General features: G+C 42.0%; 1 protein-coding gene across 16 annotated transcripts in view; it reads left to right on the plus strand.

The window, feature by feature from the left end:
* r3hdm1 (R3H domain containing 1) overlaps window positions 1-24,136 on the plus strand; it is a 163,612-nt gene that overhangs the window by 102,571 nt on the left and 36,905 nt on the right. For all 16 annotated transcript variants that reach the window (XM_085986613.1, XM_085986624.1, XM_085986614.1 and 13 more), the window contains 4 exons: window positions 5,559-5,682; window positions 9,411-9,565; window positions 12,830-12,981; window positions 16,587-16,690. In XM_085986613.1, coding sequence (XP_085842739.1) covers window positions 5,559-5,682; window positions 9,411-9,565; window positions 12,830-12,981; window positions 16,587-16,690 — 535 coding nt within the window. The remainder of the gene's footprint in view (window positions 1-5,558; window positions 5,683-9,410; window positions 9,566-12,829; window positions 12,982-16,586; window positions 16,691-24,136) is intronic.

The following is a 24,136-nucleotide window of genomic DNA, read 5'->3' on the forward strand; positions in this document are numbered from 1 at the left end:
CCACCGGCCAATTACCATCTCGTCTGGTTTCGAATACCTTTTATTGTCTCTTTTACTTCTTTTGTTCAATCGCAGCCCTGCCTTCGATCTATTTTCTTTCCAGTTTTGAAAAAGGGTTTTGACCCGAAACGTCAACTCAAATTTCTCTCCACGGATGTTGCCTGACCGGCTGAGTTTTTCCAGCATTTTCTGTTCTTTCGGATTTCCAGCATCTGCAGTATTTTGCTATCGTACTAATGTTATTACTTAGATTCATCACATCTTCCTTTTATTGTTCCATTAAGCATCTGCTGAGAATGGAATTGGTTTTTTTTAGGCAAAGTTCCGTAGCATGCATTGTTGTTTCTTGTTTATTATCGACTTAATTAGGATTAAATTTATATAATTATCCACTTAATTAGGGTTAAACTACAGCAGAGGTTGGTCCTTAAGGGCAGCACGAACTTCATGATGAGCGAGCCTGTATTCATCAAGCATCTCTATCAGATACAGATGCCATATAAGTGCTGACAATGTCTTTGCAAATGAAACCGCTTCTATCTGATGCTTGTATGAAATCTGCTAATGTCAGCTTTTATATATGTACTGTAGCTTTCAGAGATGCAAAATTGTTCTCATCAATAAATACAATAAACATTGCATTAAAATACTGCAAATAGAATTGCTATCATGTTTTAAGAGAAGGTGGCTTTAGACTTTACGGCCTAATTTGTTATAAAAGCTAATGGACACAAGTAATTCTGATTTTTGAGTCACTGATTTCACCATTAGCTTAACAAGGTGGTTCAACTGAAGAGAGTTTTACGATTTATAGCTGAAATAAAGTTCTAGGTCGCTAGCTATTTACTGATGTGACACTGGACACAGAGATCAGCACTTTAACACAATCTGTATTCAAGTCTGTCAATAATAGCTTTTTGGGGGGTTTGTCATTTCTCTGACATGTATGGAAACCCATCACCTTGCTTCAAAGTCTCCAAACTACTGAGAAATCCACATAAGTACAGTTTCTGTTTGCCTTACATAAAGGGCATAATATTCTCTGTGTAGGAATGCATGCCACTCACTTAGGCTCAGAGAACTTGAGCGCAAGTTGGCCACGGCTTAGGTACCCTTAGTGTTCGTAAAAGTTTAATTGGCGCAAACTGCAGTTTAGCAGCACATCAACCTAGTAAGCTGCTTGTCCACATAGGACCATCCTAACGGTTAGGACAGTGAATAACAGAATTATCTGGAGATGAGTGGGGAAAACATGCCACTCCTCCTCCCTCTCCCTCCCCCCCCCCCCCCCCACAGCCTGAGTTGTCTACTCGCCTACATGCCATTTAATAAACTGGCTTGTCTGGTGAATCATTACCAGTGCAGTGGAACATTGGAGATTTGTCTGCTTAAGATTTTGTGTTAAAGAATCTGCCGCAGGAGAGTGATGTGGTTCCAAACTCGCATATTATCTTTGAGCCAGTTTGACCCTAAAGAAACCCCACTATCCCCAGACAAAAATTAAATGTCAAATTCTTTCTTGTATGCAGAATTGTAGATCGATCTTCATTTTCTTTACAAGGCTCGAGCCAGTACTTTTAGATCCTAAATTCTAACAGTATTGTGTAGTTTTGTTTTTAAATGCTGTTTGATGAATAGCATTAGTCTATTTTGCTGTGGGCAATGCTCATGTTCCAGCTGTGGGATGACCTGTATTAAATAACATTATAATTATTAAAATTGCTGGAAATGTTATCTTGGATAGAATAGGATATCTCAAAATAGATAGTTGCTCCAAGTCCAGATGAGAGATGGGATGGGTGCTCTGTGAGCCCGTTGCCCATATTTCAACAGCTTAATAGTCAGGTGTAGTTCCCTTCGATTGGAAGGTAGCTCATGTAGTTCCAGTTTTCAAAAAAGGGACAAATTGGAACCAGGGAACCACCGGTCCAATATGCTATTTTACTCTAAGGTTTGTTTTTACCTTTCTTGCCCGATATAACTTTGTCTATTTGTTGTAAAAGTTCACTCAATTAAGTAATTGGGGTTATTTCAGCAGGGTGGAAAATAGCAGATTGGTCAACTAAAGACTCCACATTTTGGGTGGGGGGCGCGGAGAAAGGTAGAAATGCTACTCTTCTGTTGAAATAAGACCGATAACCACTTTGAAAAGTACTTCACAACCAAATTCCATTTTGTGCTACAACTCTATGTAAAATGGCATCTGGATAGAACAAGTCACCCAGTTCAATATATTGGTGAGGAACTGGCAAGTGATAACATTTCATAATGTGATCTCTGGACCACAGTTGCTATTTTGATCCTGTCAATCAGTTGGATATGGAGAGATAATGGGCCGTAATTTGCAACCCCCACAGGTGTATACAATATGTGTACGTGCCCGCAGGGGCCGCGCAATTTCCGGGTTTAGGCATGCGAAGCGCATGCACGAAAACCCGGATGATCCGCATCCCCGGCAGAAGGGCATAAGGCCTGCTTTTACCAACATAAGAGTTTTAAAAAATAGAAAAATAAAATGTTATCACTCATTTATACTTTTAAAAACCCTGTCCAATAAGGTAAGTTTATTTTTAGCCCCATTTTTTTTAAAATTCAGAATGAAATTTTTGTTTAAAATACTTAATTAAATGGCATTTTAATTAATTTTAAATATTTATTTCATGTGTTCGTGTCGTTTTTAAGTGATCCCCATTCATACTCGTGGGGATTCCGTTTGTACGGAACTCCCATAACTATGAATGGGGATTCCCTTTTATTGGTTGTGCTGTTTCACATGATCCATGGGGTGCTTGCGAACCGCATGCACCCCTGGGATACGTGGGCCTCTACCCTCGGGTACCCGGAGAGACCCAGAACTGCGAGTCTCCATACCTCCCGGATCACTGGGTAAATTTGTAGATTTTTTACAGGTCGGAGGCATCTGCCTGCGGGAAGCCTCCGACCGCAAATTTGGGCCAATAATATTCGCCTGAATATTAGGCTCTGTTAAGGGGCCTTGTTATAACTGTTGCCGTGAGGCATGAACTTTGAAGAAGCTGAAGAGTTGAGCTTTGTTTATTTCTAGGAATCCTCAGTTCATTGACAGATGTTGCCAGGAATGAAATGCTAAAAGTACATGATGAAAGGAATATACTGAGATTAAATAAAAATAATGGTCAGGACATTTCCTGGGGGTGATAGCTTGTTATCTACCCAAGATAGCTCTTCATGGAACAGCATTGGAAACACTGCAGAGGAAGACCCTGTATGAACTGGAATGACCATCTATTAGAAGAATTATGGTTAACAGGGCAGCTGTTGCAGAATTTGCAAGGAAACTTTTAGTGGCTGTTACAGCCAACACCCTACTAAACCCAACAATAGCATTGACTCACCCCCCAACCCCCAATATTGGGTGACGTGACAAGATAATGCAGCTGTTAAGAGATAGCTGCCTCTCAAAATTAACCCTGCTGACAGCTGAGTACACAGAAACACTTGAATTTCCAGAAGCTTAATACATGCTGCAGCAAATGTTGTTAAGCACATGAAAGTCAACTCTGCATTTGAACTTCAGGCACCATCCCTTACCCCTTCAAAACCACTGTCATCATCCCCATCTTAAGAAAAAAAAATGACCTTGCCGCATCTGTCCTTGCCAGTTACTGCCCATCTCCAAGCTCCTTTTCCTTTTTAAAGTCCTTAAAAATGTTGCCATCTCACAGCTTCATGCCCATCTCTCCCACAACTGCTTGTTTGAAGCCCTCCAGTTCAGCTAACATCCTCTACACAGCATTAAAGCAGCCCTCGGCCAAGGTACAACTGACATCTTCTGTGACTCTGATGCATTAATTCTCATTTAAATGGTGATAAGCTAGGAACAGTGGAGGTCCAAAGAAATTCAGGGGTCCATGATCACTAAAATGCAGTAGTCAGGTATAAAAAAATAATCAAAAAGGCTAATAGAATGATAGCCTTTATAAGGCTAATAGAATGATAGCCTTTATAACTAGAGGACTAGAATATAAAGGGGAGGAAGTTTTGCTACGGCTATACAAAGCCCTGATTAGACCATATCTGGAGTACTGTATACAATTCTGGGCACCACACCTTCGAAAGGATGTATTGGCCTTGGAAGGAGTGCAGCGCAGATTCACCAGAAAGTTACCAAGGCTCCAAGGGTTAGATTATGAGGAGAGATTACATAAACAAGGCTTGTATTCCCTGGAATATAGAAAGTTAAGGGGTGATTTGATTGAGGTTTTTAGGAGTTTGAAAGGAATTGATTGGGTAGATTTTTTTTTCTGCTGCTGGGAATTCTAGGACAAGAGGACATAACCTTAAAATCAGAGACTGGTCATTCAGGAGAGAAGTTAGGGAACACTTCTTCACACAAAGGGTGGTAGAAGTATGGAACTCTCACCCACAAAAAGCAGTAGGTGTTGGCTCAATTAATAATTTTAAATCTGGGATGGATAGTTTTTTGCTAGACAAGGGTATTAAGGAATATGGAGCTAAGGCAGGTGGATGGAGTTGAGATACAAATCAGCCATGATCTCATTGAATGGTGAAACAGGCTTGAGGGGCTGAAGGGCCTACTCCTGTTCCTATGTTTTCCTCAAGCTTTCCACAGCATGTGATACATGCGATGACCAAACCATCTTATACCCCTCAATCACTTATCTCAATCCCTCAAGTGCCCCATCACTGTCAAACTGCATTTCCAACATCAAGTCTTGGATGAGTCACAACTTGTTCCAGTTCAACATTGGAAAGTTCAAAGCCATTTTCAGCCCCTACCACAAACCCCACTCCTTTGCCACTGATTATATCTCCCTCTCTAACCACTCTCTCAGGAAGAAACTAACCACTTATAATCTTGGCATCCTGTTGGATGCTGAGCTGAACTTTAAACCACATATTCTATCCACTAACAAAATTGCTTACTTCCATCTCCACCCCTACCTCCAACTCCTCCACCGCTGTAGGCTTAATATATGACGACAACTTTAACTCTCTTCTTGGTGACCTCCATTCTCCATTAACCCCAGTCTGTGCAGAATAAGTCCCACTTCCCTGTCACCCGCATCCCTGCTGACCCATACTGGCTCCCGGTCTCAACAACAAGTTGCATTTATAGAGGCAAGGCCTCTCGCCTGACGGTCCTACCTGCAACTACCCCTACAGTCCCGGTGTGGTATTACCACCCCTGACTGCCCATCCATTTCCCATCGCCCTCACTGAGGAATTGTCGCAAAAGCACAATAACTCTTTCCCCATCCCCCCCACTTGCTGTCCCTCCTACTGCCTCACATCAGTCTTAGCACAGGGACCCATGCCTTTCTCCTGTTCTGACGAAAGGTCATCGACCTGAAACGTTAAATCTGTTTCTCTCTCCACAGATGCCGTCTGACCTGCTGAGTATTTTGAACATTTTCTGTTTTTATTTCCGATTTCCAGCATCCGCAGTATTTTGCTTTTGTATTATATCATTGCATATTGTGTTTACTCAAAAGAAGAAATCTTCAGCTCATGTTTCACTGCAACAATCCTCCTAAGAACTGTGTTTCTTTTTTCAGCTGTCTAGTTGTTACTGTGCTCCAGGTCAGTACCCCCATTCCAATCAGCAGTATCGGCCTATAGCCCCTATCCATTACAGCACTCAGCAGAACCAGCCATTGTCACAAACCACTCAGCAAACAGGTTGGTTTCTGTTTGTGCACTTTTTCCTTCATGTGATGGTTTATAATATTTGTAAAAAAATTGTTTATTTGTATCTGCTAATTCCTAATCTCTTGGTTTTTTAATTAATCTTAAAGTGCTTAGACTAATGTGTGCTAAGGGTTGAGGAAGTTAAAGAATTATGATGTTGATCACATTTTAAATATTTTACTGAAAAGTTAATCCAGATTCATACATTAACTGTGCTCTGGCACCTTGCTGTGAAAATAGGAGGTGCTGAATGAACAGACATGGGATTTCTTTCTGTGAACTTCTCAGCCTTCTGTCAATCTCAGTTCTGGCATACGTTTGAAGGATGTTGAATTTGAATTGACAATGAGCATTTCTGTGAGCTGTTGAATACGGGGCCGGAGCACTGTCCGAGAGTGCTACATTTCTCACAGTGAACCGGTCTCTTTTTCAGCTGCTTCATAAACTACGGGGGAAAATATCTAGATCGATGACTTATAATATCATTATGAAATATGATGGACTGAATCTTGTAACCTATATATATTTTTTAAATGCCAGAATGGGATTATTGCTTAGTAGTAATAGCTGAAATCCTGTGTATATGAATATTAGCATGATGACAAGCAGGGAACTCTTCATTTTTAGTTGTATTTCTGATTTAGTTCATTGTAAAAGGCATGAAATTAACCATATTTTTCGCTTGAACTGGGATGGTGGAAAATGTCTTTCACTCGTGGTGACATGTCTTTGGTACCAAGTACTGTGATTGTTTCTCTGTTTTTGTGATAGTAAGGTGACTAAAAAATATCTAAAAATGGAATGCTGCTTGTAGCCCTGAGGAAAGGTTCTGAACCATCAATTTATTTTGCCCTACTTTTCTCTCTTCAGGGAAAATTGATCGCAGTTTGCTCTGCAGTACTGAAATAATTGAAACACATTCACAGTAGTGGTGCAGTCTCCTGCCAGTTTCAGTGAGAATTTTAGATGGTTGCCATGGATAACATCTATCATGTAATTTGGCCATTGAACCTTTGCTAAAAATAGAACATTCTTCTAAGACAAGTATTTTCTCAGCACGTGGGATGGCAGGTGTTCCTGTTTCCCTAATGTCTATTACTTTAAGATTTCACTCAATGGTTGGAAAAAAAACTCAATGTACAATAAGTTATGATGGAAATCTATATTTTAAAAAAAGCTAATATTTGAAATAATTTAAAATGCAGGTATGAATATTTTTTTAATCTTGTATAAAGTAGTATGTCATTTATCAATGTATAAATGCAAGTTGTCATTTGAGTTTAGTGATATGCTAGTTATTTTTGTGTATAATGAAAGTTGCATTTTATAATTTGTCAGATCTCTCAATATTGTAACTTATGAAACAGTAATCCTGGAATAAACAGTTGGCATTTATATGAATGATTTCAATGTCGGGCACCAGTAAATGCTGCAATTGTACTTGGAGCTCATGTGACATTAACAAAATTAGAAAAATAAAATGTTACAGCACATAAGGAAGCATTTCAGCCCATCACACTGTGCCAGCTCCCCGATAGGGCTATCTGTTGAATCCTATTCCCCTGCCTCTACATTTTTTTAATTTGTCTATTTCAAATATTTTATCCATTTCAATTTTTTTAAACTATTTTAGATTCTGCTTTCAGTACTGTTTCTGGTCGGGCATTCCATATTCCAACAAAGCTCTGTATTTAAAAAAGATAATTAGTTCTCCTAACCTTTCACTGCAATTTTTGGTTCTGATCTTAAATTTATGCCCTCTAGTTACTGAATACCCCTGCACAGTTACCTCTGGAGTCCCCCAAGGATCTATCCTTGACCCCTCCTCTTCCTCACATTCATGCTGCCCTTCAGCAACATATATCAGCAGCAGACAGGAATTCAGCTTCCATGTGTACGCTGACAACACCCAGCTCTATCTCCACCACCTTTCCACCCGCCTGTGTTGTAAGACTGCTTGTCTGATATCCAGTTTCGGATGAACCACAATTTCCTCCAGTGAAACATTGGGGTGACTGAAGCCATCATCTTCGACCCAACCATAAACTCCATACCCTTTTTGCTGTCTCAGGCTGAACTAGACTGTTTGAAGTCTCTGCTTCTATTCGACCCCCCTGAGATTCTGACCTCTCATCTCCTCCTCGATCATAAAGACTGCCTACTTCCACCTCCATAATATCACCCACCTCCATCCATGCCTCAGCCCATCTGTTGCTGCAACTCTCATCCATACTTTTGTTATCTCCAGACTCAACTATTCCAATTTTCTCTTGGTCAGCCGCTCATCCAAAACTCTGCAACTATACTGCACCAGCTACATTGTTTTCTTTCTTCATTCATGGGATCTGGGCATCACTGGCAAGGCCAGCATTTATTGCCCATCTCTAATTACCCATGAGATGGTGGTGGTGAGCTGCCTTCTTTGAACCGCTGCAGTCAGTGGGGTGAAGGTACTCCCACAGTGCTGTTAGGTAGGGAGTGCCAGGATTGTGGCCCACTGACGATAAGGGAACTATTTGCAAGTCAGGATGGTGTGTGACTTGGAGGGGAACTTGGCGACGGTGGTGTTCTCACTTCTCGTCCATCACTCGTCCTTGTTGACCTCCCGATCCACCAATCCGTTCAAGTTAAAATTCTCATCCTCATTTTTTTAATCTCTTCATGGCCTCGCTCCCCCATTTCTGTACCTTCATCCAGCCTTGCAACATTCTCTTCCTTTCCCCCAGCATTGGTGGACATGCCTTCAGCTGCCTAGATCCCTTACTTGCTAATTTCCCTCTCCACACTTCTGCCTCTCCACCTCCTTCTCCTCCTTTAAGACCCTCCTTAAAACCCACTTCTTTGAGCAAGCTTTTGGTCACCCATCCTAATCTCTTTCTTTGGTTCGGCGTCCATTCTTGTATAATTATGCCTTTCTGATGCTCCCCGAGACATTTTTCTATGCTAAAGACGTAACGTAAATGCAAGCTTTGTTTTTTGAACCCCTTTGTCATCTACTTCCCACGAGTGGAACTGTTCCACCTCTGTAAATAGAACCAAGTTGCCTGGGCTTTAGGAGCTAATATGGCCCATGACATATTTTAGACACCACTGTTGTAATAAAGCAAATGGAGCATTTGAAATGTCTGCAAAATTTAGGAAGAGCACTAATTAAAAATAATTTAAAATTTGTAAGTGACTAACTCAGACCAGCATTTCTACTTCCAAGATCCTTATGCCTCTCATTTGATAATTTAATAATTAAGCTTCCACAATGGTCCATCTCTGAAGAATGTGAGTAGCTGAGACAAACCAAGGAAGTTCCAGTGTCAATGTCCAATCTATGCTGAGTTAGCCTGGGTGATGGTAAGACTGGTAACATTGTCCTTGGGTTAGAAATGGTGAAATTATTCAGGGTTCCCATTGCTGCTTGAAGTGCACATATGTGGACATCTGGCAAGCACAAGTTCAAGCTTTGCTGAAGCTCCTCACAATCAAATTATCTGCTGGCTATATTCTCCATGGTAACCTGTTAAAGAGTAATATTTTAGGTAACGGCGTGAAATGAATTGATGCAGCCAAAAATTGCAGTGTTAGTTTGTTTTTTTAAAGTGCCATTCTACCAATGCTAATGTTCTATGGCATTACAAATCAGTCACATCTTTTGGTCAATGTTTGTGTTTAACATGTTGAGGAGAAATAAACTAAATTATAAATCTCCTCAAATTATTTTGTTACAGGTTTTCAAACCGTGATGGCCAGTCAGCAGCAAAGCTATCAGGGCTTGGTTAGTGTTCAACCTCAAAATCAAAATGTTGTGAGTGGCCAACATAGCAGTATGGGCAGTCAGATGCAAGGCATGATGGTCCAGTATCCTTCAATGCAGTCCTATCAGGTATGTCATCGTCAATGGATTTTTATCTGAGGAAGGACGTTCTTGCCATGGAGGAAGTGCAGCGAAGAGTCACCAGACTGATACCTGGGATGGCAGGAATGACGCATGAGGAGAGATTGGGTCGATTGGGCTTATATTCGCTGGAGTTTAGAAGAATGAGAGGGGATCTCATTTGAAACTTATAAAATTCTAACAGGACTAGACAGACTAGATGCAGGAAGGATGTTCCCGATGGCGGGGCAGTCCAGAACCAGGAGTCACAGTCTAAAGATAAGGGGTAAGCCATTTAGGACTGAGATGAGGAGGAATTTCTTCACCCAGAGAGTGGTGAACCTGTGGAATTCTCTACCACAGAAGGCAGTTGAGGCCAATTCATTAAATATATTTAAGAAGGAGTTGGATATATTTCTTAAGGCTAAAGGGATCAAGGGATATGGGGAGAAAGCAGGGACAGGGTACTGAATTTGGATGATCAGCCATGATCTCATTACAAGAAACTCTTTGGTATCCGGCACCGGCGTGTTGCCGGTTGATCAAAAATTCCGGATAACGGAGTGTGTTATCTACCAAGGCTATTTTTAACAAAGAAAAATTAAAAAATCAAGAAATGTGCAGTATACAGTAATTGGGTACTCACCTACAGAATGCTGTGTTAAATGGATGGTGGAAGATGCTTGATTAAGTACAGTACTGCCAGTTGAGGGTAATCCATAACTCTCTTCCTTTTGCACCAACTTTTGGGATTTCTATAATGCAATGCAATGACTACCAGCAGCGTGGGAGACACAGAACCCCTGTAAAATGGTGGATCAGAAGAGACTACCGGCAGCGCGGGAGAGTCAGACTCCTGTTACAGGGGTATTGAGGTGTTCGGACCTCCAACAGCGCCAAGAAGCTGAGTAGTGGCAGTTTGGAGAACTACCCCCACTAACTAACTTGGCCACCGCGGGAGACTCGGACTCTGCAACATTGCCAGTTATTGAGGTGTTGTTTTCGGAGTGTGAATTTTGCCGGTTAATAGAGAATTCTGGATATTTAGGTGCCATTTAAACAAGAGTTTCCTGTAAATGGCGGAGCAGGCTCGAAGGGCTGAATGGCTTACTCCTCCTATTTTCTATGTTTACTTGCCTGTTTGCCATCCAGTTAGAGAACTGGTGAAGTTTGAAAGGGGATGGTAAGTCCAGAACAGTACTTGTTGTTAAAAGTACCCCCTCCCACCAACACCATGTTTTTATATAGAAAAAGTAAATCTTCACAGAATTTTTTTTTTAACTATCAGTTGTGTTACCAACATGGAGCTTCTTGGACTCCCTACTAGCCTGCTCTAGTTCCTGGAGCAGGTCAATTGTAAATAGCAGGGTTCTTGACTTCACAGCAATCTGAGAGCTTCTTCCAGAGTCACTGCACCCTGGGTAACCACATTACAGGCTGGAGAATCTGAGTCCCCACTACTCCCCCCATCCCCTAAAGGTCTGTATTGTGTTTTCCTGGGGTTGGGTTGTTCAAATCAGTTCAGTTTACTTTGCAATCAAGTTGCTCAATACTTCTTGAAATTGAAGGTTTTTAAAAATTCATTCTCAGTATGTGGGTGCCGCTGGCGATGCCGGCATTTATTGCACATCCCTAGTTACCCTTGCGAAGGTGGTAGTGAGCCGCCTTCTTGAACTGTTGCAGTCCATGTGATGAAGGTGCTCCCACAATGCTGTTAGGGAGTTCCAGGATTTTGACCCAGTGACAATGAAAGAGTGGTGATACATATCTTAAGTCAGGATGGTGTCTGACTTCGAGGAGGAACTTGGAGGTGATGGTGTTCCTATGCACCTGCTACCCTTTTCTTTCTAGGTGGTGGAGAACACGTGTTTGAGAGATGCTGCCAAAGATGCCTTGGTGTGTTGCTGCAGTGCATCCTGCAGACCGTATACACTGCAGCCACAGTATGCCAATAGTGGAGAGAGTGGATTTTTAAGCCCCTGAATGGAGTGCCGATCAAGCAGATTATTTTGTCCTCAATAGTGTCAAGTTTTTGTTGGAACTGCACACATCTAGGTAGGAGTATTCCATCACACTCCTGTTTTATGCCGCCTTGGTGGTAGAGAGACTTGAGGGAGTCAAGAGGTGAGCCACTCACCACAGAATACCCAGGCTCTGAACTGCTCGAGTAGCCAATAAATTTGTGGCTGGATGAGTGCATTTTATAGAAGCATAGAAAAATAGAGCAGGAGTAGGCCATTCGGCCCTTCGAGCCTGCTCCGCCATTCATTATGATCATGGCTGATCCTCTATCTCAATACCATATTCCCGCTCTCTCCCCATATCCCTCGACGCCTTTTGCGTCTAGAAATCTATCTATCTCCTTAAATATATTCAGTGACTTGGCCTCCACAGCCTTCTGTGGTAGAGAATTCCACAGGTTCACCACCCTCTGAGTGAAGAAATTTCTCCTCATCTCAGTCCTAAATGTCCTACCCTGTATCCTGAGACTGTGACCCCTCGTTCTAGACACCCCAGCCAGGGGAAAATCCTCCCTGCATCCAGTCTGTCTAGCCCTGTCAGAATTTTATATGTTTCAATGAGATCCCCTCTCATTCTTCTAAACTCTAGTGAATACAGGCCTAGTCGACCCATACGACAGTCCTGCCATCCCAGGAATCAGCCTGGTGGACCTTTGCAGGACTCCCTCTATGGCAAGTATATCCTTTCTTGGGTAAGGAGACCAAAACTGCACACAGTACTCCAGGTGTGGTCTCACCAAGGCCCTGTATAACTGTAGTAAGACATCCTTGCTCCTGTACTCAAATCCTTTTGCACTGGAGACCAACATACCATTTGCCTTCCTAACTGCTTGCTGCACCTGCATGTTTGCTTTCAGTGACTGGTGTACAAGGACACCCAGGTTCCTTTGTACTTCAACATTTCCCAATCTATTATGGTCAATGGTGACCTCTAAGATGTTGATAGTCGCGGATTCGTCAATGGTAATGCTATTGAATGTCATGGGGGGTGGTTATGCTCCCTTTTGTTGGAGATGGTCATTGCCTGACACTTGTGTGGTGCGAATGTTACTTGCCACTTATCAGCCCAAGCCTGGATGTTGTCCAGTAGGCTGTTGGCTAACATTTTAAAAAGTTGTAAATACTTTGAATGATAATTTATTGCTACTCTTTAACAATAACTTTTTTTTTAATTTTGTGTTTAACACGGCCTGCAAATGGAAGAATTCAAAAGCTACATGTTACCTTTCTTTTTTAAATATTTAAAATTCAGATATCATTGACTCCAGGCTCCCAGGGAATGGGTCAGCAGTCCTATCAACAGTCAATTTTAATCCCAAGTCAGTCAAGTCAAGGGCCTTTACCTTCTGCAGGAATGCCAGTCTATTACAGTGTTATCCCACCGACTCAACAGAATAATATGAGGTCAGTGTCTTTGGCAAAATGTTATGCTGTTCACTTTGCTGCTCACTTCAGGAAATGGGTAATTTTTCATTGTATTCCTGTTTACTTCTGACTGTTTTTGTGTGTTGTACAGTACAGTATTCCAACCCTAATCTTCAAGTATTTTAAGAAAAATTCTGTTCAATTCGCTTAAAGTTTGTGTTGTATTTGATGGGGATGGTGGAGAAACATTGAAAATCCATTTTAATCAATGATGACATTTGCTCGATCTCTCTCGCTCAATCTTCCATTCTCCTGTCAATAGCCACACACTTAAGTGTACTGTTTTTAAGTGTACTGTTTCCCGTACCAGAGAAAAGTTAAATTGATGTTTCCCTGTTGTGTTGGCTACTAAGAAAATGTTACGTTCCTATTTCTTATGTGCTTAAGAGGGAACAGAAGTAGGCCATTTGGTCCTTCGAGCTTGCTCCGCCATTTAATAAGATCATGGCTGATCTTTTACCTCAACTCTACCTTCCCACGCTATCCCTATATCCCTTGTTTTCCCCTAGAGTCCATAAATCTATCAATCTCTGTCTTGAATATACACAATGACTGAGCATCCACAGCTCTCTGGGGTAGAAAATTCCAAAGATTCACAACTCTTTGAGTGAATAAATTTCTGCTTATCTCAGTCCTAAATGGCCGACCCCTTATTCTGAGACTGTGACCCCCCAGTTCGAGATGCCCCAGCCAGGGGAAACATCCCACCAGCATCCACCCTCTTTCATTCCTGGGGCATGTAGAGGGGATGTTTTGTTGAAGTTTTACAGTTTCATTGAGTTTCCCTTTTAGTTTAAGTTGGAAAAAAAATCTCTCACTACTCTTTCAATGCTATCTTTGATTATTGCCTACTCAGACCTGCCTCTCTCGAGCCCAATCTTGCAGCTCCTGATTGGTGTTTGAAAATTAGTATTGCATTCTGTGGATCATTCCCCCTTTTTGTTGCTTTCATTATGATTTTTCCATTTAAAAAACAGCTGCTGGAGCTATTTAACTTGGGCAAAAGCCTATTTAAGAATTGGATTGAAAGACTCTACACTGAATGCATGAATACCAAATTACGGTCTTATGTCCACCTGTTCCACTGCCCTCATTATGCCTTTCTAAGGGTTCATGTGCCAGTGATTCCTTTATGCATGTAGATATAAAAGGTGGAGAAAGGACCCTCCAGTGAGAGTCCAAGTTGCTGCTATTTCTGCCCATTACCTATGTCTGTGACAAAGTGGAGAAAGGAGAAACAATGTTGTGTTCCAACTTATGAGAGCTTGGATAATGCCTCCTTTTGTCCCTCCGGTTTCGCCTTGTTAATAAGATTTTGTGTGATCAAATTCCTGTTAGAAGCCTGTTATGTCCCTACTAAGTCCCACATCCTTACTTTACAAATCTAACCCAGTGCAATGAGATGATTTCACTACAGTGATTTCTGACCATTTGTACAATGGATACGATTACATAGGATATACGGCACACAAATGGGCCATTTGGCCCAACCAGTCCATGCCGGCGTTTATGCTCCACTCGAGCTTCCTCCCATCTTTCCACATCTAACTCTCTCCGCATAACCCTCTATTCCCTTCACCCTCATATGCTGATCTAGCCTCCCCTTAAATGCATCTATACTATTTGCCTCAACAACGTCCTGTGGTAGAGTTCCATATTCTCACCACTCCCTGGGTAAAGAAGTTTCTTCTGAATTCCCTATTTGACTTCTTGGTGATTATCTTATATTGATGGCCTCTAGTTATGCTCTTCCCCACAAGTGGAAACACTCTCTATCTACTCTATCAAAACATTTCATAATTTTAAAGACCTCAATTTGGTCACCCCTCAGCCTTTTTTCAAACGACAAGATACCCAGCCTGTTCATCCTTTCCTGATAGGTATACCATCCTTGTAAATCTTCTCTGCACCCTCTCCAGTGTGTGTGTCTCCTTTTTATAATATGGCGACCAGAATTGTACGCAGTACTCCCCAGGTGTGATCTAACCAAAGTTTGAGACAAGTTTACATAACTTCACTACTTTTCAATTCTATCCCTCTAGAAATAAACCCTAGTGCCTGGTTTGCTTTTTTTTATGGCTTTGTTAACCTGTGTCGCTACTTTTAGTGATTTGTGTATTTGTACTCGGAGATCCCTTTGCTCCTCTACCCCACCCAGACTCGCACCCTCCAAGGAATAAGTGGCCTCCCTATTCTTCCTACCAAAATGTAAAACCTCACATTTCTGTGTTGAATTTCATTTGCCAATTATATGCCCATTCTGCAAGTTTATTAATGTCTTCCTGTAATTTGTTGCAGTCCTCCTCAGTATTGACTATCTCCGCCCCACCCCCACCCCCCATTTGATGTCATCCGCAAATTTAGAAATTGTGTTTTTGTTTCCAAAGTCTAAATCGTTAATATAAATTGTGACCAACAGTGGTCCCAGCACTGATCTTTGTGGAACACCACTACCCACCTTCTTCCACTGTGAATAGCTACCCTTTACCCCTACTCTCAGCTTTCTGTCTTGAAGCCAACTAGCTATGCATTTTGCTACTTGTCCCCTGACTCCACATTCTCTGACCTTATTCATTAGTCTATTATGTGGTACCTTATCGAAGGCCTTTTGAAAATCTAGATAAATTATATCTACTGCATTACCCTTGTCTATTCTCTCTGTTACCTCTTCAAAAAATTCAGTGAGTTTGGTCAAGCAAGATTTTCCCTTTTGAAATCCATGCTGACTATTCATTATTATATTTTTGGCTTCTAGATGTTCTTCTGTTTTCTCCTTTAAGAGGCATTCCATTATTTTTCCTACCACCAATGTTAAGCTGACTGGTCTATAGTTCCCTGGACATGTTTATCCCTTCTTAAATATAAGTATTCTGTTAGCTATCTACCAGTCCTCTGGCACTACACCTTTTTCTAATGAATTATTAAATATGTGTAGTAATGCCTTTGCTATCTCTTCCCTAGATTCTTTTAAAATGCACGAATGTAATCCGTCCGGACATGGGGTTTTTTCCTCTTTTGAGTTTCATTAGTTTATTTAATATATCTCCTTTTTTTATGTTAAATGCAGTTATTTCATTACTAATCTCATGATCCAATGTCATGTCCACCTGTTCGATCTCCCTGGTAAATAATGATAGAGTTGCTGTTTGTATAAAAGTTCAGCTTTTGCAATGTAATGCCATGCTTTGGGGTTGCCAGTTATTTTCACCAAATTTGTATTCAGAAAAGTTTTTAGCAACAAGTCCCCGCACATTTCTACTGCTGTCTGCTTATGCTGCCTCTTATTTTCACTTTACCCCAGCTGTTTCCACAGGTATGTCAATTCCAAGATCTCAATTGGCATGTCATTGTTGGCTACAATTCTAAATTCAAGATGTCATCTGTCTGAAAATGTCATTTTATTCCTGTTGGAATAAATTGAAACTGTTAAACATGGTAAAAGGTTAACTTTGACATTAAGAGGCCAGCAGAATGTAACACCAACAAAAGTTTGATTTGCTTTTGTAATAGCAGAGTGGAGCTAGCTCTTCTGATCCAGATCCAGATAGTTTTGACACGTAGTAAGCATTTGTCTCTTTCCGAAGTTCATCAGTAGGTTATCTACAGCCTCCAGGAACAGACCAGATGCAGTTCCCTCGGCCATCTTCCCCATGCAATTCTCAACAATTACAAAGCCAGCAGTGTGCAGGTGAGCAAATGATCTTTGTTTCTCAGATTACGCTGCTTTGTTTGATAAATTAAATCCAGTGGAATTGAGCGCTTTCACAAAATTTCCGTTTATATCATCAAAGAATGATGAATGCCTGTCTTGGACTCAAGTTCGTAGCCCCTGTTAAAATTGGATATTCAAATTTTGGAACCCAAGAACACAGCAAGATGAGGATGATTAACTAGAAAATCTACCATGCCTATAGAATATATCAGAATTCACCTTTATATGTCTAGTGTGTATGCGTGTCATGTTTTTAAAATGCATATAAACTTGCACCTGCTCGCCACTGGTTTAAAAAAAAAAGTGTAATTACAGTCTGACAGGTTTTCATGGGCAGTTGCATTATAAATGTGCGCACACAAATTAATAATATTATAAAAATAAGGACAGAATATACGACTTTCAAATGGAGCTGAATTACTTGTGTGCCCTGGTACAATCCTCTCTTTCTCTCTCCCCTCTTCCACCTCCTTCCCCCCCCCCCCCCCACACACATGTTTCACCTGAAGACTGCACTTGATCTTAACTCCCTGTGTGCAATTCTATGGGAGATCAGTTGAGAGAGAGATATTTATTATATTAATAAATTTCATCCAGTCACCAACCCAAGAAGAAGAAAAAAATTCTGCCACTTGTCTGAACAAACTACAGCATTTAACTCTTGCTGCAATGAATGGTGATACAGACTTGTATCTCTAACAGTTTTTCCAAACTGTATACATGCAAAGATAACATGGTTATCAGAATAATCATCATCAATAGTTCAACAACTTAGTTTCATAATTACAACAATGGCTGGGTTCAAATTGGCATGCTGTAATCTAGTCAGCATTACGGACTGTCAGCCTTCACTTGAGTTCAGTTTGGTATAATGTAACACGTAACTCAGTTTCAGAAGTACAGTTTTGAGGATTACACTATATTTAGTCTCTTACAGGTGTATAAGCTTATCTGATAGTTGTATGCTATATATTTAAGTTTAAAATGTTAGTAAAAGTGCTTGCACCCTCCTTCTGGTTGCATGCTGGGTTAAATCATCTCTGACATCGATCTGTCAGTTGTTCCTAGTTATCAGGTGTCGTCTTCTCTTGTTCGTCCCATGCATGGACTTGTATGATTACATTTTAGTTCTTCTTGAGAATTTATATTATGGAATTGACTGGTCGATGCTGCAATATCTCTCTCTGAACTGAGTTCTCTGAGCTTTTATTCACTTCTTTTCCTTATAACCTTCATCTGAGTCTCTGACTACCTTTGTGTGACTTGATCCTCAATCTGTCTTCCTTCTCTAACTTTCCTCTAACTAATTTAAAAGTGTTAAGTCATGTGTTTTTATATCTGAACATCAAAGCTATCCAAAGGAATATTGTTTATTTCACAATCTCATAAGAAGCATCAGAAATCTCACTTACAGATTTGGCCTGGCTTTTACAATTAACTTAGAAAAACACTTTGTAGTCTTCGATATGTTATTGATGAGTTTGGAAGTGCTACAAGATTTAGGCTGCTGCTGTTAACATTGCAATTTTAAAGGTCTTTGTCCAAAACTTATCAAAGGCCGCCCTCACTCTCTTTGGTCTACCTGGCAGATATGAACCCATTTGTTTTTCGCAATGTCTTTCAGGTCATAAACTATTACAAACACAGGTAAAGCCAGTCCTTTTGGCTCTTTTATTGCTCTGGCTCCTCTGGCGTGCAGTTTTTAATTCACAGAAACTTGTGTCTTTTAAGAATTGCCTAGGATTAAAAAAATTGATTTTTAATCCAGTCCTATCTTGTTGGTTTCACTCCTGTTTTTCCTACTGTGTTCTTGGTTATATTTCACATTTTCTTGGAGAGTTGCAGTCAAAATTTTGAAGTATCTTCAGTCACACTTCAGTTAATCTATAAAAGTTTTTGATGTTTTAGAAAGTATAGTTCATCATTAATCATACTCTCTACGTTATGAGAATAAAGCATAACATGATTGGTTCTGGGAACACTAGTCACTTAGCATGCTGTTTTATAAAAAAAAAAAAGAAGTTGGGATGAGATTGGAGATGGTGCCACATGTCGTCTTCAACTCTTGTGTCGTATAAAGCCAAAGGACTTCCACCACTGAGCCAATTTATTTCCCCCCAACTAAAAAGGTGTGTTCTCTGTTGCTTGAATAGCACCTTTTATTGAAGAATTGAGTAAGACTCTGGTTTCTCTTTAACAGTAGTTTAGATTAGATGGACTTTGCCGTCTACTGCCAACAAGTTTTTTTCAAATTTTTCTTGGAAAATGAGGCATTGATGCCAGTTAGTGCCGGCCAACAAACCATTAGTCATGGACATCAACAAGAACAGTCTTGTCCTCAGTAGGACACACAAGTAACACAAGAATGCTTTTAGTCTGTCACAGGCCTTTAGTACTCTGAGCAGTACTGTGTTCGGGTCATACGGCAACAACCCTTTACCGACCACATTTTCTCTAGGCAGCCATTTCAAAGAAATTTATAAAGCATACACGACATAAACCAGCAAACCAAACACAAACAAATGGAGCTCAGAATAGAGATTGTGCCCTTGCTTCTCCATTGACACTTTGTCTGCACCAACCTTTGCCAAAAGCTTCAAATACTGTGCTAAATGCACTTCATCCCAGTTTAACTTTGGAGGCGCTCTTATTGTCTCTTCCTATTCTCCATTTACAACCAGGACATAACTATCCGAATGCTTTCCATGCCTATGTAACCTGAAATTCCTCCGTGCATTTGCGTGTTCATTTTGGCTGTTGCTTCAGACTGGAGCCCACTACATCTCTCTTCCTTATTGCCCTCTTTACCCCTCTGGGCCCTTCATTCGTGTCTCCTCGCCTTCCTGCTCCCCAGTTATGCTTCTTTTCATTTCTCTCCTCTAGGGCACTTTGCCATCCCAAATCCTTCCCTGTTCCTCTGCCTTCCTACTCTCCTGTCACTGTCCCAGGCTTTAGTCCATCCTGGATAAGCCCAGAGCTTTACTTTTTGCCTCTTCCTAAATACTCCGAGGTACTCGGCGCTGCCTCCGTATCAGCAGTAATCCCAGCTGCCCAATCCTCCTCTCTTACCGACCTTTACACCCAGCGCACCTGCCATGGCCTATTATTGTTAGCTTTCTGTTGAGCTCACCCATCCTACCACCGACCCCATGGAATCTGCCAGCGGATCAACAATCACCGTTCCTCTCAGCAACTCCCTACAGAATGTCCGTTCACTTGCGAACAATGCCCTTCGTGTCTCTCATTGGTCTGTCCCCCTACTTCTCTGTCACCTTCTCCTCTTTTGAGCACCTCCCCTTATTCCACCCCACTTGCCTCCTTTAAAATCATCGTTCTCTACCAGCTCACCCACCCCCCACCCCAATTTTTTCACCAAGAGCTTCTCTTCCTTGGTGATTGCAACCTCCATCTCAATGCACCTTGCCCTCACTCCTCTGAGTTCATTGCCCTCCTGTCCTCCCTTAATCTCTCCCTCCGTATAAACTCTCCTACCCTTATTCACAGCTACGCCCTTGACCTTGTCATCTCACTTGGCCTCTTTATTCTCATCGTCTCAATCACAGACAAGGCTGTCTCTGCTCATCACTCGCATCCCCCTTCCAACCCCACTTCCTTCTGCATCTGCCCCTGGAAAAAGCTCTCTACAAAGTCACTTACAACGACACTTTCAAACCTGTAACTGTTTAGCCTTTGGCCGTACGATCGCCATGATACTTCTGCAGCTATCGATCTACTCCATCACACCCTCACCTCTGCCTTTGATGCACTTGTCCCCAGCAAAACCCTTACTCTCCCATCCTGGTCGTTCCCCTGGTACAGCCCCCTTCTTCATCCACTATGTCCAAAGGGTGCAGACTTGAACTTATAACTGTTTTAGCCATTCATCACCAGATCTGGCTGGAGCATATCATGCACTATTGAGCCCTGCTCTTTTCTCTGCCAAAACTGCTCACTACCGCAGGAACATCCTGGAAAACAAAGATAACCCCTCGCTTTTTTCTCCACTACCAACCATTTCCTTAAAGCCCTCTCCCCTGCCCTTTCCACATTGCCTCCAACAAGTGCAAGGAGCTTATGGACGTGGACCATCTGCCTCTGTTGGCTCCCCTCATGCCCTCGCCAAGCTCATGTTGTCCATGAGACCCACCTCCTGATCTCTGGATTCTATTCCCACTAAACTGCTGACCACCCAACTTCCCTTCCTTGCTTCCATGCTAGCTGATGTAAACTGTCCCCTCCCTTTCAAATCTGTGATCATCACCTCTCCATAAAACATCCACCCTTGACTTCACTGTCCTTGCAAACTACTGCCCCATCTCCAGCCTCCTTTGCCTCCCAAATCCATTCCCATTTTTCCCACAATTCCATGTTTGAACTTCTCCATTCTGTACCTGCCAAAGTACTAAAGTGGCCTTAATGGAAGTCACAAATGACAGCCTCTGTGACTGTGACACACTATTCCTCTTCATCTTTCTCGCCCTCTCTGCAGTCTTCGAAACGGTTGACTACACGATCCTCCCCCAGTGCCTCTCCTCCTTTGTCCACTTGAGTGGGACTGCCCTCACCTGGTGCCACTCTTAGCCTATCCACTCATAGCTAGAGAATCTCCTGCAATGGCTACTCTTCTCGTCCCCGCTGGAGTCCCTTGAGGCTCTATCCTTGGTGGTCTCCTATTTCTCATCTATATGCTGCCCCTCGCCAACATCATCAAAGACATGACGTCCAGTTCCACGTGTGTGCTGACGGCACCCAGCTCTACCTCACCACCTCTCTCAAATCCTCCGCTGCCTCTGTGTTGACATCCAGTTCTGGATGAGCTGCAATTTCACCAATGAAACATTGTGAAGACCGAAACCACTGTCTTCGGCCCCAGTCACAAACTCTATTCCCTCACCACCAATTCTATTCCCCTCCCTGGCTGCTGTCTCAGGCTGAATTGGACTGTTTGAAACTTTGACCTCCTATTTGACCCTGAGCTGAGCATGAGACCCCATATCCTCTCCATCACCAAGACCGCCTACTTCCACCTCTGTAATATCACCCGTCTCCACCTCTGCCTCAGCCTACCTGCTGCTGAAATCCTCAGCCCATGCTTTTGTTACCTCCAATGCATTCCTTGCCTGCCTCCCATCTTCCACCCTCCATAAACTTGAGCTCATCCAAAACTTAGCTACCCATAAGCTCACCCGCACCAAGTCCAGTTCACCCACCAGCCCCTGTACACGCTGACCTACATTGGCTCTAGGTCTCAGTTTAAAAATTCTCATCATTGTATTCAAACCCCTTCATGGCCTCGCCCCTTCCTATCGTCGAAACCTCCTCCAGCCCTACAACTCTCCCAGAACTATGCATTCCTTCAACTCTGGGTTCTTGTGCATCCCACATTCTCTCTGCCCTACCATTGGAAGCTGTGCCTTCATTGGCCTAGGCTCTAAGCTCTCGAATTCCCTCCCTAAACCTCTCCGTCCCTCCATCTCTCTTCTCCAAGATCCTCCTTAAAATTTACCTTTTTGACCAAGCTTTTAGTCACCTGTTCTAATATCCCCTTCTTTAGCTCAGTGTAAATTATTGTCTGATTAGCTCCTGTGAAGCGCCTTGGGGTGTTGTCCTACGTTAAAGGTGTTATATAAATGCAAGTTATTGTTGTTGTAGTTGCTCGCCAACCATTGCTGATGGCCAAAATCATTGCATAAAATACTTGTTGCCAAAACATGACACTGCTGCTGTCACATTTTTTGGTTGTCCCAATTAACTAGTGAAGAGCATCTGTGCCAACATGAGAGCGAAACCCAAAAAGGCACAAGAAAGACGGCCATTTCTAAGGTGGGAATCACCAATCTTCAAGTATCTGGCCTCTCCTAGTTAGACATTTCTGGGCATGCACCATTGACAAGCGAAAAACCAGCCAACACCATTTGGCGCATTGGATTCTCCAGCACCAGTGAGTGCCCTGGGTACCTCATCAGTCTGTATAGACTTACTACTTAAACCAAAGGTAAAACAGTTGATCCCTCCAAGGAGGAAGCACTTGTCAGCAATACTGAACTGCCTGATTTCAACCAGACCAACTGAAGAGCAGCAGAGTGCCTTGCACAAGGGGTTTGATTCCATTCACACCGCAGCCAATTCGATTAAAAACCCATGCTGATTTCCACAAGGAGGCAAACTTAACCTCCACAACCAAGTGATGTACAAGGAACCACTTAAATTTCCCCATCAGCTCGGAGTGATTCGAACAGGACATGGAGGAGGAGGAGAAAAAAGACAGGTTTTGGAGTCAGTTGCATTCAGTACAGGTCTTAACAACCAGGCCCTGTGGCTGTATACAATGTGGGAGTAGGAGACCAACTGCAGCACTGCCTATCTGCAACATCGTGACAACATTTTTTGTGTGCATGCTAGGCAGGTGATTTTCCACAGAACCACTCAAGCTAGGCTTTACTCCCATGGTGTCTGGAGGATGCAGATCATTCAAAGAATGAAAACCCTACAAGGTAGGAAATCAATTAAAATCTGGTGTATGAACGAGTAATTGTTTTGCAAAAAGTCTGTGCTCTATTTTGCAAATAGTCTCAGTCTATAAAAGAAAAAATATGTTTTGATTCAAGCCAACTGATTAATTCAGTATTCATAGTGAATTAAACAAAAAAGAGAAGAACCATTTAAATTGCTATTTATATATTTTATACATTTTTTTTATTTCTCTCCTCCATTGACTCCTCTCTGCTCATTTTCCTGAAAGGGTTGACTGTTTGCTGGGGTGTTGTCCTATGGGTGCCAATTACATAGAATGCACAGCACAGAAACAGGCCATTTGGCCCAACTGGTTTATGCTCCACATGAGCCTCCTCCCACCCCTCTTCATTTCACCCTAAGAGCATGATGTTTTCTCCCACGTGTGTTTATCTCGCTTCCCCTTAAATGCATCTATGCTATTTGCCTCAACCACTCCTTGTGGTAGCGAGTTCCACATTCTGACCACTCTCTGGGTAAAGAAGTTTCTCCTGAATTCCCTATATATGACTACCTTATATTTATGACCCTCAGTTTTAGTCTCCCCCACCATTGAAAATGTCTACCCTATCAAACCCTTTCATAATCTTAAAGACCTCTATCATGTCACCCCTCAGCCTTTTTCTAGAGAAAAAAGCCCAGCCTGTTCAATCGTTCCTGATAGATATAATCTCTCAGTTCTGATATAATTCTTGTAATAATAACTCACTCCAGTGGCCATTCTTCATCTGAGAGTCTAGCCAGTGAGCATTGGCAGGCTGCTCAACCCAGAGGTATCACCAATTGCACTTCCAATCAAGGTGGCTGGATAGTGATCAAAATTTGGTCATTTTCCCTTTGTTAACCGAGGGGTGCCAATGACAACTGTAGCACTCCTGCCACCAAGGCTGGGATTGTCCAACATGGCGC

This window comes from Somniosus microcephalus, chromosome 4 (genome assembly GCF_052327205.1).
Source record: "Somniosus microcephalus isolate GS21.2 chromosome 4, FLI_Smic_1.0, whole genome shotgun sequence".
Lineage (NCBI taxonomy): Eukaryota > Metazoa > Chordata > Chondrichthyes > Squaliformes > Somniosidae > Somniosus > Somniosus microcephalus.